General features: G+C 45.3%; 1 protein-coding gene across 1 annotated transcript in view; it reads right to left on the bottom strand.

Moving 5' to 3' along the window:
• prss59 (serine protease 59, putative) overlaps positions 1-14,823 on the bottom strand; it is a 114,818-nt gene that overhangs the window by 98,591 nt on the left and 1,404 nt on the right. Inside the window, exon 2 of the mRNA XM_072474522.1 lies at positions 13,117-13,298. Within this exon, the coding sequence (XP_072330623.1) occupies positions 13,117-13,298 (182 nt within the window). The remainder of the gene's footprint in view (positions 1-13,116; positions 13,299-14,823) is intronic.

Below are 14,823 nucleotides of genomic sequence, written 5' to 3'. Positions count from 1 at the left end.
TAAGGCCCTCCTAAACGCACGCGAAGCCCCCCCGAATATAAGAAGGAACCCCCGCCATGTGTTCGCTCTCTTGGAATCGGCTCTCAACTGGAGAGACCCCTCCACCTGCACCACCAGACGCAAGTAAGTTCAAGTTCAACGCTCGCTACCAGATGGAAGACCGTAGCTATACTCCTGCTACCTCTTCGAACTCAACAGCCTCAGATCCGAACAACGGCCACTATTCCTCTGACCTAAGTGGGCATCCGAAGTTAAGTATAGGTGGTAGTGAGAGACATAGTTTAGCCTGTAGTGTTATTGTGCATGCGTAAATCATACTGTGTGTAAATAAAGTACCATTGATTTTGAACTAACTAACTGGTGTATTGGCTCTTTGATCGGTATTCGGTTGAACCTTGTGGCGTTATCAAGAGATACCTGGCGACTCTGAAAGTATATTCATAATTAAGATTAAGAAAGGCGTCCTTATTAATCGCCATATTTATAGCCATTAAAAGATAGCAACATTACTGCCGGCATCTGACGGGACTCGACCTAGTAGTGACTTTGTTACTCCGAGAGAACCCAACTTTGAATTAGAAACCCAATTGGAAGAAGTAAAAACCACAAGCGTAAGACCAGTATAGATCAAACCTCCAAGATTCGTAAGTGTGTAATTTGCATGTGTACTAACAAGGGATGTAATGTAACCTCGATATATTTTGTTGCGTAAAACGGTTGGGAGCTTTGTAGACCAAAAATTAGCTTGAGCCGTACCCGTGTTTGCATCACCGCTTTATTCCCCCTGTTCCAAATTTACGGTAGAAACCCAGAGATTACAGTAGAAATGGCAATGAAGGCAACAAAACGCCTTATGCACCCCCAGGATTTCAAGGTCGCAGCGACCAATAGAGCAGAGCAGTGTCCCATATGGGAAGAGGAAATTAGGAAGTATCTAAAAGTGAAAGGATGGCTCCTTTGGAACGAATTTTGCGCAAATGAGGAAACAGGTCCCGGAAGTATAGGACAGACTTGGTGGGATAACCTGACCGAGATTCATAAGAAGAGTTTAGGAAAAGTTCGTAAGCCGATGGCAATCGTGTCCTGCTTGGCACAATTGCGAGGCACAGAGGAGGTCGTGAAGACGCTCCGCAGAGAGATTCGAGACAGAGAGAAGAATAGTGAGGGAGACGTTAGCGAGTGCGAGAAAGTTAATAAGCAACTCAGAGAGCAGTTAGCAGCGAAGGACAAGGAGATGGCTGATGTCAAACGGGCACACCAATCTTGTCTCGCTCACCTAAGCAGCTTTCAGTCCCAGTACGATAAGGCCTCCCAAGACACGCAATGCGCGATGTTGGTAAGAGAAGAGGCAGAACTCCAAGTCGAACAATTAAAGAGGCAATGTCAGGATTTAAAGGCAGCCCTACGAGCACTCCACAGTTCCACCACGGAACAAAGGCAGAGTTTGGTGGACCACGCCAAATGCCAAAAGCAAATTGCAGACCTGCAATCCCTGCTCTCAGTACAAAATGGTTTCCAAGATACATTCGGACCCCAGCTAGGTCAGGAAAATGGCCCCGAATGGCAGGAGTTAAATGAAACTGCCCATCGCTATGTACATGGAACCTGTACTCCAAATAAAACCCAGAAAAGGAAAGCACCCCCATCCCCGGTTGCACAGGTAGTGCACAACCCCATGAACCCTGTCACCACACAGCGCAGGGCCACAACAAATGGAGACCCCGATTTTCTGTACACCACCCCATTAACCATCACCCAATTAAGGGACGCGTGTGACAAAATCAAACCCTTCCAACCCCCATCGGACTCACACCATTACTTTGCGAAAGTTAAGCACCAGGTGACCATGTACGGCCTGGACGAAAAAGAGCAAGTTAAGCTTACAGTTTTGAGCCTCGACCCCTCAGTCGTGGCAGCCCTTCCCGGCCCACAAAATGTAGGAGGAGGCACCCTCCAAGAAATGCATGCAGCGATCCTAGATGCGATCAGCTACAATAATGGAGATCCCGTAGAAGGACTCAATAAATGCAGATAGAAAAAGACCGAGCGCCCAACAGCGTTTGCTAGATGCCTTTGGACCCACTTTACAGCAGTATTTGGAGAGTTAGTCCGCGCCCATTTGATACCAGAAAATATGGCCAAATGGACTCGTATCCTAGTCTCCCACGCAACCGAAGCAGGACAGAGAGCTTGCGCCAATTATGACCCCTCAGACGACACACATAATGAGAAATGGGTATTAAAGAGATTATCCCGAGCTTAGGAACAGTCCCTTCAGGGAAGGTCAGAACAAGGAAAAGCAGAGGAAGAGCAGGCAGATGCTAACATGCATCCAGTCAGGACACATCAAAACCCCGCATGGGTAAACGAGGGAAGAAACAGCCCACAGCAGCCTAAATCACAAGAATGCTATAATTGTGGACAGTTAGGACATTACGCCCGAGAGTGCAATGCCCCCCAGAAACAGCAGCGAAACCAGCAGGCAAATGCCCTAAATAAGAACAGAGATAAGCCCATTCACAGTGTTAGCGCCCATTCTGAGAACGCAGACATGAACGGCACCGATTGACGGTGTTCGGACTCCCCAACTTGGGTCTGCAACACCCTATGGGACAAGTCCGGAAGACCGGTAGTAGCAGGCACAGTCCGGGGATACCCCGTAGAATTTCTTTGGAACACAGGAGGGTCCCGTACCACGTTAAATTCCTCCACAATGTTCCAATGGGATACATGGCCCACCACAGACACCATTACCCTTAGCGGCTTCACAGGACACTTACAGCAGGGACACATTACGGCCCCTGTGGCTATTCAGATAGGCAACATTAAGACAAAACACCCCGTTCTAATAGATCTACCCCAGGCAGCCAAACACATTTGGGGGATAGATTTCATGAGCTCCCACAATCTTTCATTCGTCCCCGTCAATAGATGTGTGTGGAGAATGGCAAAAGCAGCACGATCCCCTGCCACGCTCACAGTTGGAGACTACGCACACAGGATTAGCGCAGTAGGAGACTTCTGGTTTGATCCACGAACCATTAGTCAAGACAAAGAAGTTAGAGACGTTTTACAGAAACACAAAGCATCTTTTTCCCAGCACAAGCATGACTGTGGCAGGATCGCAGGTGTAGTTAACATCACAGGACCCGATCCTAAACCCCCAAAACAGTACGGTTTTGCCCAACAAGCAGAGGGAGAAATTGCAAAAGTCAGCCAAAGTTTACTTGACCAAGGCGTACTTTGTTCAGTAGCCTCAATTAACAGTGCCCCAATCTGGCCCGTCAGGAAACCCGATGGCTCATGGCGACTGACCATCGATTATAGGGATCTAAACAAAGTAGCAGCCCCCACCGTAGCCACAAGTCCCGAGGCAATGTTAAAACAGGGACCCCAGTCAAAGTATTTAACAGTTTGGGACATCAGCAACGGCTTTAGGTCCATTCCATTGGATAAAGCGTGCCAATACAAATTTGCTTTCACCTTCCAGGGACAGCAATACACGTGGATGTGCCTACCACAAGGCTTCCACAACTCCCCCTCCGTGTTCCACAGACAATTGGCAAATGGATTAGCTAAATTTTCCCGACTCGAATGCCTTGTTCAGTATGTAGACGACTTACTTCTACAGATGGACACTAAGGGAGAGCACATTTCACTTCTCACCGAATTATTAGGACTCCTTCACGAAATCGGATGTAAAGTTAACTCCAAAAAGGCACAGATTCTCCAGGAAAAGGTCATTTATTTAGGCACAGTGACCACCCATGGCAAACGCGAGATCGAGCAGAAACGCATTGACTCCATTGTTAAATTACCCTTGCCCCATAATGTTACAGCCCTACGGTCATTTCTAGGACTGGTTGGCTACTGCAGGATCCACACAGATGGTTTTGCCACAAAGGCAGCCCCTCTTTCCGAGCTCCTAAAAAAGCAAGTCCCATGGAAATGGCTTCCACAGCACACGGATGCCGTGGATGCCCTGAGCACAGCTCTCGCTTTACAGGTACCAGACGCACTCGCCCCATACGCAATAGAGGTAGCAATCACCGACCGAACCCTTTTGGCCGTGCTCCTTCAGGAAAGACACGATCGTTTAGGCCCCGTAGCCTATGCCTCACGAGTTCTCGATCCAGTAGAGCAAGGATCTTCTGCCTGTGAAAGGCACTTGCTCGCAGTTTTTTGGGCTGTTCAGTACTTTGCGTACATAACAGGACTCAACCCCGTAACCACTTTGACAGAGCACACCCCAACCCAACTTCTACTAGACGGTAGACTAAAGGACGGCACAGTCAGCCAAATTCACACAACACGATGGACCCTACTCCTACAAGGACGGGACATTACGGTTAAAAGGACTAAGACACACACGTTTCTAGCAGATGATTTACAGTATGCAGGCAACCTACATGAGTGTGAGATCATTACCACCAAGCACAATACAGGACCCTTTGTACCCAAATCAGCTCCCCCGAAACCAGATACTTCACCCCAGAGACCCCAGCTCACAGACACAGACGCCGCTCTTAGGATTCATGGGGATGGCTCCTCCACAGTTTTAAATGGTAAAAGATTCACTGGTTGTGGCATTTATGTAGAGGACGCGCAGGGACGTGCGTTACAAGAAATTTCACTGAAATTGCCTGGACATCTAGGTTCGCAGGCAGCCAAATTAGCAGCCATAGCCTACATTGTACAGCACCCCGACTCATTCCCGACCCCAGCCGACATATATTCCGACAGCCTATATGTCTGCAATAACTTAACTGAGTTCTTACCCCTGTGGGAATATAGAGGTTTTGTTTCCGCAGATGGAAAACCCCTACCCTCAGCCCCATTACTCCAGCATATCCTCAAAGCAGCTTAAGGCCGTAAATATGATATCATTAAGGTTCGCAGCCACCATCGTTCTTCCCCCCCCCCCTGGTAACGTTAAGGCAGATGCCCTAGCAAAAGCAGGTTCCAGACATGGTCACTTTTGGAATCCCCCCGAGAGTGCCCCAGTACACGCGGTCCAGGTCTCACAGACCAATATTCAAGATTTAGCTCAGGCACAGAAGGGAGACAAAAAGCTCAGTGAAGTTTTAAAAGGTAACTTCCCAGCCCCCTATGATAAGTACAGAAACGCTTTAACAGCACACGATGGCATAATTTTAAGACGATATTTATGTGGTCCCCACCCAAGATAGAAACCAGATTATCTGCCAATTCCATGACAACCATGGACACCAAGGGATCAATTCAACCCTTGCCCACCTCAGACCTCTCTGCTGGTGGTCCAATTTAAAATCCAATGTGACTCATTACATTGAGAATTGTTTGATTTGCACCCAGAACAATCCAGACAGGTATGCGATGAAAGGTCAACTCAGTCACACCCGCCCTGTTAATGGCCCCTGGACTAATTTACAGATAGATTATATAGGTCCCCTACCCCCTGCAAAAATGGTTTTAAATATGTGTTGGTAGTGATCGACACCTTCACGAAATGGGTGGAAGCTTTTCCATCTAGGACTAACACAGCTAAAACGACAGCCAAGATTCTAACGCAGCACATCTTCACAAGATGGGGCCTTCCCCGTAGTATCGAGCCAGACCAAGGCTCACACTTCATAGGACGCATCATGAAAAATGTCCTCACAATTTTCGGCATACAACAAAAATTTAATATATCCTATCACCCCCAATCAAGCAGAATCGTAGAACGCATGAATCGAGCCCTCAAAGCAACCCTTAGGAAAATGGTGCAGCAGCACAGTACAACATGGGACACAGTTCTCCCATTTTCGCCCATGTTCATTAGGAACACGGTATCGACTTTGACAGGATACACCCCCCACACCCTCATGACCGGACGACCCAAGAAGGGAACAGAATACTTATTAGGGCTTGATTTGGCCAGCCCCACAGTCACCGCCCTCACCCATGAGAAAGCAGTACAACAAATCCTGGAAAACATTAAAGCAGCCCAGCTCGCAGCAGCTGTTAGGCTTGGCACACGGGAAAAACAGAGTAAAGCATGTTTTGACAAAACGGTACACCCAACGGAATTTTCAGTAGGACATCAAGTCATGCTCTCCCTGTACAACCCCAGTTCATTTCTTTCCCCCAAATTCGCAGGACCGTACTCAATTTCAGACAAAGCCAGCCCCTCCGTTTATAAGATCACTTATCCTAATGGCAAGTCAGGATGGTTTCACATAAACCAGCTTAAGGCTTATGGCACACAGAGCAACCACTCCCACCACATCTCACTCGCAGCAGCAGCCGAACACGCCCCGCCCATGGATGATCTATTCCTACCCTCCCCCAACTAGTCCAGCCCGTCCACGGACACCACTTCGACTCCACCCCCAAACACACGACTCCACCCCTCCCTTCATTCGACCAGCACCGACAGCGATAGCTACAGCACTGATACGTTAGACCTCATGGAACCGCCACACGATTTAAATTCTGCACCAGGCCCCACTCCCAGCAACTCCGAATAGGATATGTTTGACCCCTATGAGACCACTTACTTAAAAGCCCCTGAACCGGACCCACCGCCCGATGACGATGGATTTCCCCCTACCGCCTCCACCCTAAACACCAAGCATTGACCGAGACAATTCCTACAAACTCATCCGTAACGATGAGATGGACCCCACGTCGGCCCAGGCCACCTTGACACGCCTACTCCAGTTATGAGTTTGGCAACCGGGAGAAAGTGATGACTCCGAATCTGACTCCCACCAGGAGAGTCCCTTTGCGACTCTTTTTGCAGTAGAACAATGAGGTGTCCAGATTATGGTAAAAAGGAACCGACTGAGATTTACGGTGTCCTTCTTTCTGATGGAGCCTGCCCGTTTTGTTATTTTAGTTTGATATGTTACATGTTGAATGTTTGTATTGTGTACGACCCTTTGCAACAGTTTATTCATGGCCCCACGCCAAAATCTGATGCAGTCCCAACTACTCTTTTGATGCCACATGACAGTTAAAGGAACTAGTTTGTCGGCAGACACCAATTGATACAGTCATAAGTATTCTTCTGATTCGATGGCAATCATAAGAGACAGTTTATCCACGGTGAACACAAATTCTTTCCGTTCTTCTTCGGTCACCCAGGCAGTGGAGTAACGTCACTGGTCCCCGCCCTGCCTGAGTACCCCCATCTAGTCAGCTAAGCTCGGGTAGTGCACCTACGGCACTGGTCACCGCCCTACCCAGGGATTCCACCCATTCTTGCCCCGCCGCGGCCCACACGCACCCCATTCAACGCTTTTATTTTGAAACTCTTTTACTGTTTCTTAGGATCTGGTTTAAAGAATGCTCTTTGCCACATGTTTTGTTTGCTTTTCAGCGACCCTGAGGTCGCTACCCCACATGCTATTTACATCCTCAAACACTTGGGTGAAACGATTTGCTGCTGGACGGAGAAATTGTCCACCCACTCAACGCATCGACCACACAGGCTGCGAGACTGCTCGCACTGTGACAGTATTTTCTTTATCGGATGTCTTGTCCCCAAAAATATTTGGTTTAAAAAAAAATTGAGGGAGTCTCATATGGTGACAATTCTAATGGGCAATTGATGATAAAAGGACAGACAGACAGACATACAAGATATTAAACAAGGTAATAACAGATATAATGCTTGTGCCTACAGGAAATCCAAAACACCAGAAGACAGAGGAAGACCAAGACGGACATAATGACCTACATTTGGATCATCGTGGGATCACTACAGTTGCGCGCGGAAGCGACCCCCCTGACCCCCAACACACAGGCCGTGAATGTATCCCATCACTGCCAAACACCACACGCAGAAACAGCCACTGACACACCAACCTGGTGCGACAACCTCATAAAATGGTATTCCCTTTCATACATCGTGGAAGGCCTATTGGTGATAGCAATACTCTGCAATGTCATCCAGACACTGAGACTTCGAAAATGGCGAAGGAAAGCCTCCCGCACTCCGGTATACACACTTAGACCCCCTATTTTCGGACTCCAGCAGACACCCCACTCTCTCTATATAAATGAAGTGCATCAATTATATTTTTTTGATCTGTTCTATTAAAAGAAAGGGATTGAATTTTCTGTACTTGACCGCGAAGATACAGAGAAATGTAACGCTGCTACTGTATAGTTTTATACTGTTTGTAAATTCCTTTTATTAGCTAAACAGTCTGAACGTAGTTTAGAGGAAGATAGTTAGAGATTCTCGTGTTTAAAAAGAAATGTAATGCATGCTTGAATGTTATAATGCCCCTTAGGATTTTCCAATGATATGATGTAAATAAAAGCAATTTAGGTAAAGGTTCGAATCCATAGGACAGAGTAGGATAGAACCTGCCCTTGATTGCGGGTGCTCGACTTAGGCAGAGAACAAAGACGATTCAGTAATGAGATCCTTCACGCTTCACGTTGAGGATCATAAGGAGGGAGTGTAGCCATCTGGGATGGCCACTGTCAGCATATAAAATGGACACTCGCAGAGCATACAGGGAAAAATGGACAATGCAAAGAAACAAGCAGGCACAGAGCCTGAATGTGTATTTAGAAGACAGACTGCAGACAGAACCGAAACTCTCGCCGATTTACACATTGATGGCCCATCTCCGATAAACAAAAGACGAGTGCTCAGGTAGCCGATACTGTACCAGACATTCCGGCATCACTACCCCAGCAAGAAGACACAAACAAAGCAAGGCCAATGGCTACTTAGGACATGCCCAGCCATCAAGGCACCCGCCCCTTTATTGACTCAGATCGATGGTGGTGATCGAGAAGCTGCCCAATTGATTGGGACCAAGTTTAAGGCCCACCTAAAAGTGCGCGAAGCCCCCCCGAGTATAAGAAGGAACCCTGGCCATGTGTTCGCTCTCTTGGAATCGGCTCTCAACTGGAGAGACCCCTCCACCTGCACCACCAGAAGAAAGTAAGTTCAAGTTCAACGCTCGCTACCAGACGGACGACCATAGCTATACTCCTGCTACTTCTTCGAATCCAACAACCTCAGATCCTATTCCACTATTCCTCTGACCTAAGTGGGCATCCGAAGTTAAGTATAGGTGGTAGTGAGAGACATAGTTTAGCCTGTAGTGTTATTGTGCATGCGTAAATCATACTGTGTAAATAAAGTACCATTGACTTTGAACTAACTAACTGGTGTATTGGCTCTTTGATCGGTATTTGATTGACCCTTGTGGCGGTATCAAGAGATACCTGGCGACTCTGAAAGCATATTCATAATTAAGATTAAGAAAGGCGACCTTATTAATCGCCATATTTATAGCCATAAAAGATAGCAACAGAGTGTTTTCACAAGGGCAATTTGGAATGAACACTAAATACTGGCTATGACACCAATACCCACATTCCAAAAAATATAATAAAGGAACAGGAATAATTTTAATTAATATTTTAACCCTAGCTATTCAAAATACCTTCCCATCTCACTGAGACATCCAGTTGGCAAACTTGTCAATATTTGAAGAATGAATGGCTTATTTTTTTAAATATTAATTAGTTTCTGATATACAATGATTTGCCTCTGAAGGTATCACACTACAGTTTGATCCTAACCTTATTATTGTGGTAGCATTGTGCCAGGAAAACATTGTCACCCCTAGGACTGCAGAAAACACAGAGAGAACAGAAATATCCAAGTTGTATAAGACATGTGCAACTCACATAGTCTCTTGCATAGAAACATACAGTGGAATGGTTACAGCACAAAAAGAGGGCTTTTTGCCTGTCACTTCTGTACTGCCCCTTTGAAGGAATAATTGCCTTTTCTCTGTAGCCCTGCGCATTTTTCCTTTTCAAATGAAGATCCAATTTCCTTTTAAAACCTGTTCACCTTGCCTCCAACACACTCTCAGGCAGCACATTTGAGATCCGAATCGCTTGCTCTGTGAAAAGGATTTTTCCCCATGTTACCACAGTTCCATGGGCTGGATTCTCCACCAGCGGGATGCACCTTTTTTCCGGCAGCCCCGGGGGGGGGGGGGGGGGGGGGGGGGGGGGGGTGTTCCCGATGGCATGTGGCTGCCCCACAATAGGAAACCTCATTGACCAGCTGGCATAACGGAGCAACCCGCCAGCTGGGTGAAACAGAAATGTCGCATGGCGGGGCGGAGAATCTAGCCCCATATATCCTGTCTCATATGAATACCACTATCATGACAAAAATCTAAATAGTTCTTGCCTTGAATCAAAATGACCATTTTAAACTTAATGACATGAATAGGATCAGGAAAACACCATTTCATACTAGCAGATGGCCAACTTAGAAATGGTATCTGGCAATTATACTTCAAAGAGTGGCCAATCTTGGAAATGGACTTCTAGGTTAAACAGTAATGGAGGTAAAAATGTAAGAAATATTTAAGGAACGATGGCCTGAAATTTGAACTGAGAGTAACATGGAGGCTATCAACGGTCACTGTTATAATTGGGGATATCTGGCAGCAATATTGGGAGTACCCGCATGCAGTTAAACATGGAAATCCACAGCATGCTATCAAAAATGCCCTGCTCCTTCAGAAGGTGCTGATTGACTTGCTGACAGGTGTGACATTGAAATCATTGCAATGGCATGCACTTGCTGTATTTGCTGACCAGTCCCGTACTAAATATAGCTGAAAACGTGAGGGTTGGTGCAATCAGGAGTGAGTTTTTAACCAGATGTTAAGAGTTGAACATCCTCTCTGACCCAGAAAAATTGTGGCGTCCCTCTCTCTCAGAAGAAAATAAGTGGAGATTAAATTTAAACATTAAAATAATGGGCTGTAACTTCCTCAGAGTTGCAATCAGTGTCAGATTGCCACTTTGTGCCCAATTACTTCTGCAAAATATCATCTATGCCAATCTCGCCCATCCTTCCGATGCAAGCTGGGCGACAGGAACATAGGAACAGGAGTAGGCCATTCAGCCCCTTGAGCCTCTCTCGACATTTAATGAGATCATGGCTGATCTGTGGCCTAACACCATACACTTGCCTTGGGCCCATATCCCTTACTATCTTTGTTTAACAAAAATCTACCTTTCTCAGATTTAAAATTAACAACTGTTCTAGCCTCAGCTGCTGTTTGTGGGAGAGATTTCCAAACCTCTACCACCCTTTGAGAGCAGAAATGCTTCCTAACATCTCACCTAAATGGTCTAGTCCTAATTTTTAGACTATGCTCCCTAGTTTTAGAAACTCCAACCAGTGGAAATTCTTTATCTTTATCTATCATGTCTTTCCCTGTCAGTATCTTGAATACGTCAATCAGATCACCCCTTAACCATCTAAATTCTAGGAAAACAGACCTAATTTGTGTAATCTCTCCTCGTAACTTAAGTCCAGGTATCATGTTTGTAAACCTGTGTTGCACTCCCTCCAAGGCCAAAAGAACCTTCCTAAGGTGTGGTGCCCAGAATTGCTCACAGTACTCAAAGTAGGGTCTAACCAGGGTTTTGTGTAGCTGCAGCAAAACGTCTGTGTCTTTATACTCCAATCCTCTAGATATAAATGCTAGCATTCCATTAGCCTTTTTGATTATTTTCTGCACTTGTCCCTGGCATTTTAAGGACCTATGCACCTGAACCCCCAAGTCTCTTTGGACATCCACTGTACCTAACCTCTTTCCATTTAGAAAGTATTCTGCTTCATCCTTTCTTTATCCAAAATAGATAACCTCACACTTGCTTACATTTAATTCTATCTGCCACAATGTACTCCCCAACTTCCTTTAACACCCTCAAATGGAAACTGTCAGGTCCTGGGGATTTGTCACTCTTTAGTTCCATTCATTTCCTAGTTGCAGATGCTGTACTTATGTTAATTGTATTAAGTCCCTGTCCTCTATCAGCTATTCATTTTATCGGGACTTCCAGCAAGTTATCCACCTTTTCAACTGTAAATACTGAGGCAAAATAATTGTTCAAGATGTCTGCCATATCTTCATTTTCAGCTTTTAGTGGGCTAACATTGCTCTTCACCACCTGCTTTCCCTTCATAGGACTATAAAATTTATTTTTATTGATTTTGATGTCCCTTGCAAAATATCCAGGCAATGCAAGAGTCTGCAAATCCCAGTGTCAAAGTCTAGGAGAGTGAGAATAAAGGAGGACATGCCCCCTTTCTATGGCACTAGCTGCTCTGAACCAGGCATGTTTAAAGGTCCCATTGAAATTAACATGTCAGGGAGAAGGTCAGTGTCTAAGGTAAATGGATAGGATTTGTGATGGGGAGGGAATTGGTGGATGGCATTTGGGAGGAATTGGAGGTCGGGTGAGATTGGGGGGGGAGGGGGCTGCTGGATTGGGTCAGGGGGAGGGTTGGGCCTCTGGATTTTTGTCATCCTCTGGGATTTTGTCATCCAATTAAAATAATCCAAACTGAAATTATTGCCTTTCAAATATAACAGCAGTTGTAAGACTGAGAATACATGTTGGGAAAGGTATGTATTCAAGTGAACTACGATGTTGTGCGAAGTTCCGATATGTAAGTCGCTCATGTAACAATTACTGTGTTATTTGCATTCTGTCAGGTTTCTCTACACAATCTAATGGAAAAGTGAAATAATTGCCGATCTTGAGTAACTCAGGAGAAGCGCATACATGATTAACAAAGGGGCAGAGAAAGTATTAGCATTTTAAAAGTAAAATATGAAACTACCAGGTGAAAAATATATAAGATGGCAGTGTAGTTGTGTTGGGTAGTAATACAGAATGAAAATTAATTATATTTGATTTTCTACCTAATTATTTTCCTCAGCTACATTACGCGGGCAGGTGCAGGGCAGGAACCGTGGCATTCAACTGCTGAAGAAAAATGGAGGGAGTGAATGTGAGAAGAGATAAACATGACCACGTGATGTCTGATGGCCACCAGGAATGTGATAACTTCCATGGATACTTGTGATCATGTGGACACAGGCTGCACAGCGTCCCCTCCCCCCCCCCCCCCCCCCCCCCCCCCCCCCCCCCCCCCCCCCCCCCCCCCCCATCAACTCAGCTTCAGATATCAGACCAGGCAAATGGAAAAGATAAAAAATGCAAGGTAAAAGGGGAATCTTTCTCTAACGTCATGCAAAAAAAAGTTAACAATAAAACAAGCACAATTTTGTAACCTACATTGTTGGCTGACTTTTTCCATAAAATCGATGTTCTATAAGTATACAGAGGGCACCCAACTTTTCTGCAAATGTTAACCAGGTGCCATAGTCCATCCATGCAGGGTTTGCTGTTCCCTCTCCACCAATCATCAGAAAGACAGGACCCCCAGTCTGGAAAAATGTATCGTTGATATAAAATCTCTGGAAAAGTAAAGGTAAAGATGGTTTGCAAAATGTATTTGAATTTAACTCTAATTGTACACAGCACTCATCATTACTTCAAAAATATTAAATTCAAAAATGTATTCCTGAATGAAAGACCAAGGAAAGAGACCAACATTTTACATCGTCACCAATAATAGCAAGAATGAATAATTATGACAGCCAGCCTTCCCTTATTTTATGTGGAATTACTCTAACAAAAAAGACCACGGTCATAACCGAAATGGTTTGACCAAGAGACGACACTCTCAAGGATATTAGGTACATTAGTCATACAAATGTTCATGTCATTACTTACAGGCGATCGATTACCTGATACCTCTGTCAGGATGGTTTGAAAGGTGCTCCTGTGTCCTATGAAAACATGTCTTACAGATGGACAACACTGTTGACTAACTGTACTACCATCATGGGTTTTTTGGATGATGGTACACCAAACACCCATTTTCAGATGTCTGGAATAGCATAATTTCGTTATTAAATAGTGAACTAATTAGCACCGATTTATTTGTTGTGTGTCTCACTTATCCCATTATAAAATAGTTGGCGAAAGTTATCGATACCTAATTCTTACAGGGACGGAATTAAGCAGGATCTTGGATATGGCACAAAGTGCTTGAGTTGGCCTTTGATCCACTGCTGAATACCAGCAACATTCTGCACATGTCCACGGAGTGCACGAGAAGGTGTGTAACTCACAGGATTCCGCATATGTGAAAACTGTCCAAGGTGGGTTAGCTGCTTCGTTACCTGGTGTTACTTTATGGTGCAGCATTATTTTATCCTGTAATACGTGAGAAAAGTCTGCAAGATGGCTAGCATCCAAAAGGAAGAGGCAAACCATTATTTTGAAAGAGTAATTCAAAGTGGGAGAACATGGATGTGCTGGTGAGGTCATAACTCTCGCAAGTTCACTCGGCCTTCCATTGATAACTGTGCACCATCAAGAGAACAAGGATAAAATAGATATGAGCTAACGGCCAAAGTGCTAATCCTCTAAGCACTATGAAGATTTGTCTGGGCGTTGTTCAAATCTGAATGAACTCTTCTAAATAAGTGCATGTAGACATCCTCCTAAAAGCAACGCATCCTTGATCCAACCCATGGATATTGCCATGTTCATATCCATGTGGGACTCCGCACACCTCATTGTGGAGACCGACAGCGAAAAGAAAGCTGACCATACACCCAGGTTCTAGCGCGCCTACAACATTCTTCAGGAAATTAACAGCATTGCAAATACTTGGCAGAAGGTAATATAGTCACCCATGAGCGGTGTATGGCAAAAGATCTTCTCTGAAGATATTCAAGACGTTTGCGGCTTCGATGAATCAAATTGCCAAGCCATAGGGGCTATTGTCAAGAATATAGGATTTTCTGAAGTGGACGGTGCTGGAGTCCCGCAGTGAGGCACCAACCAATAAGCAGCTGATACAGCCTGAGCAGGGGTCAGCTCTATCAGGGGAAGTAGAGGCGGAGGGAGCAGAGCAAAGCAAGCAAATAA

The sequence above is a fragment of the Scyliorhinus torazame genome, chromosome 14 (assembly GCF_047496885.1).
Source record: "Scyliorhinus torazame isolate Kashiwa2021f chromosome 14, sScyTor2.1, whole genome shotgun sequence".
NCBI classification, from domain to species: Eukaryota; Metazoa; Chordata; class Chondrichthyes; order Carcharhiniformes; family Scyliorhinidae; genus Scyliorhinus; species Scyliorhinus torazame.
This window is presented reverse-complemented; position numbering and strand designations above follow the sequence as displayed.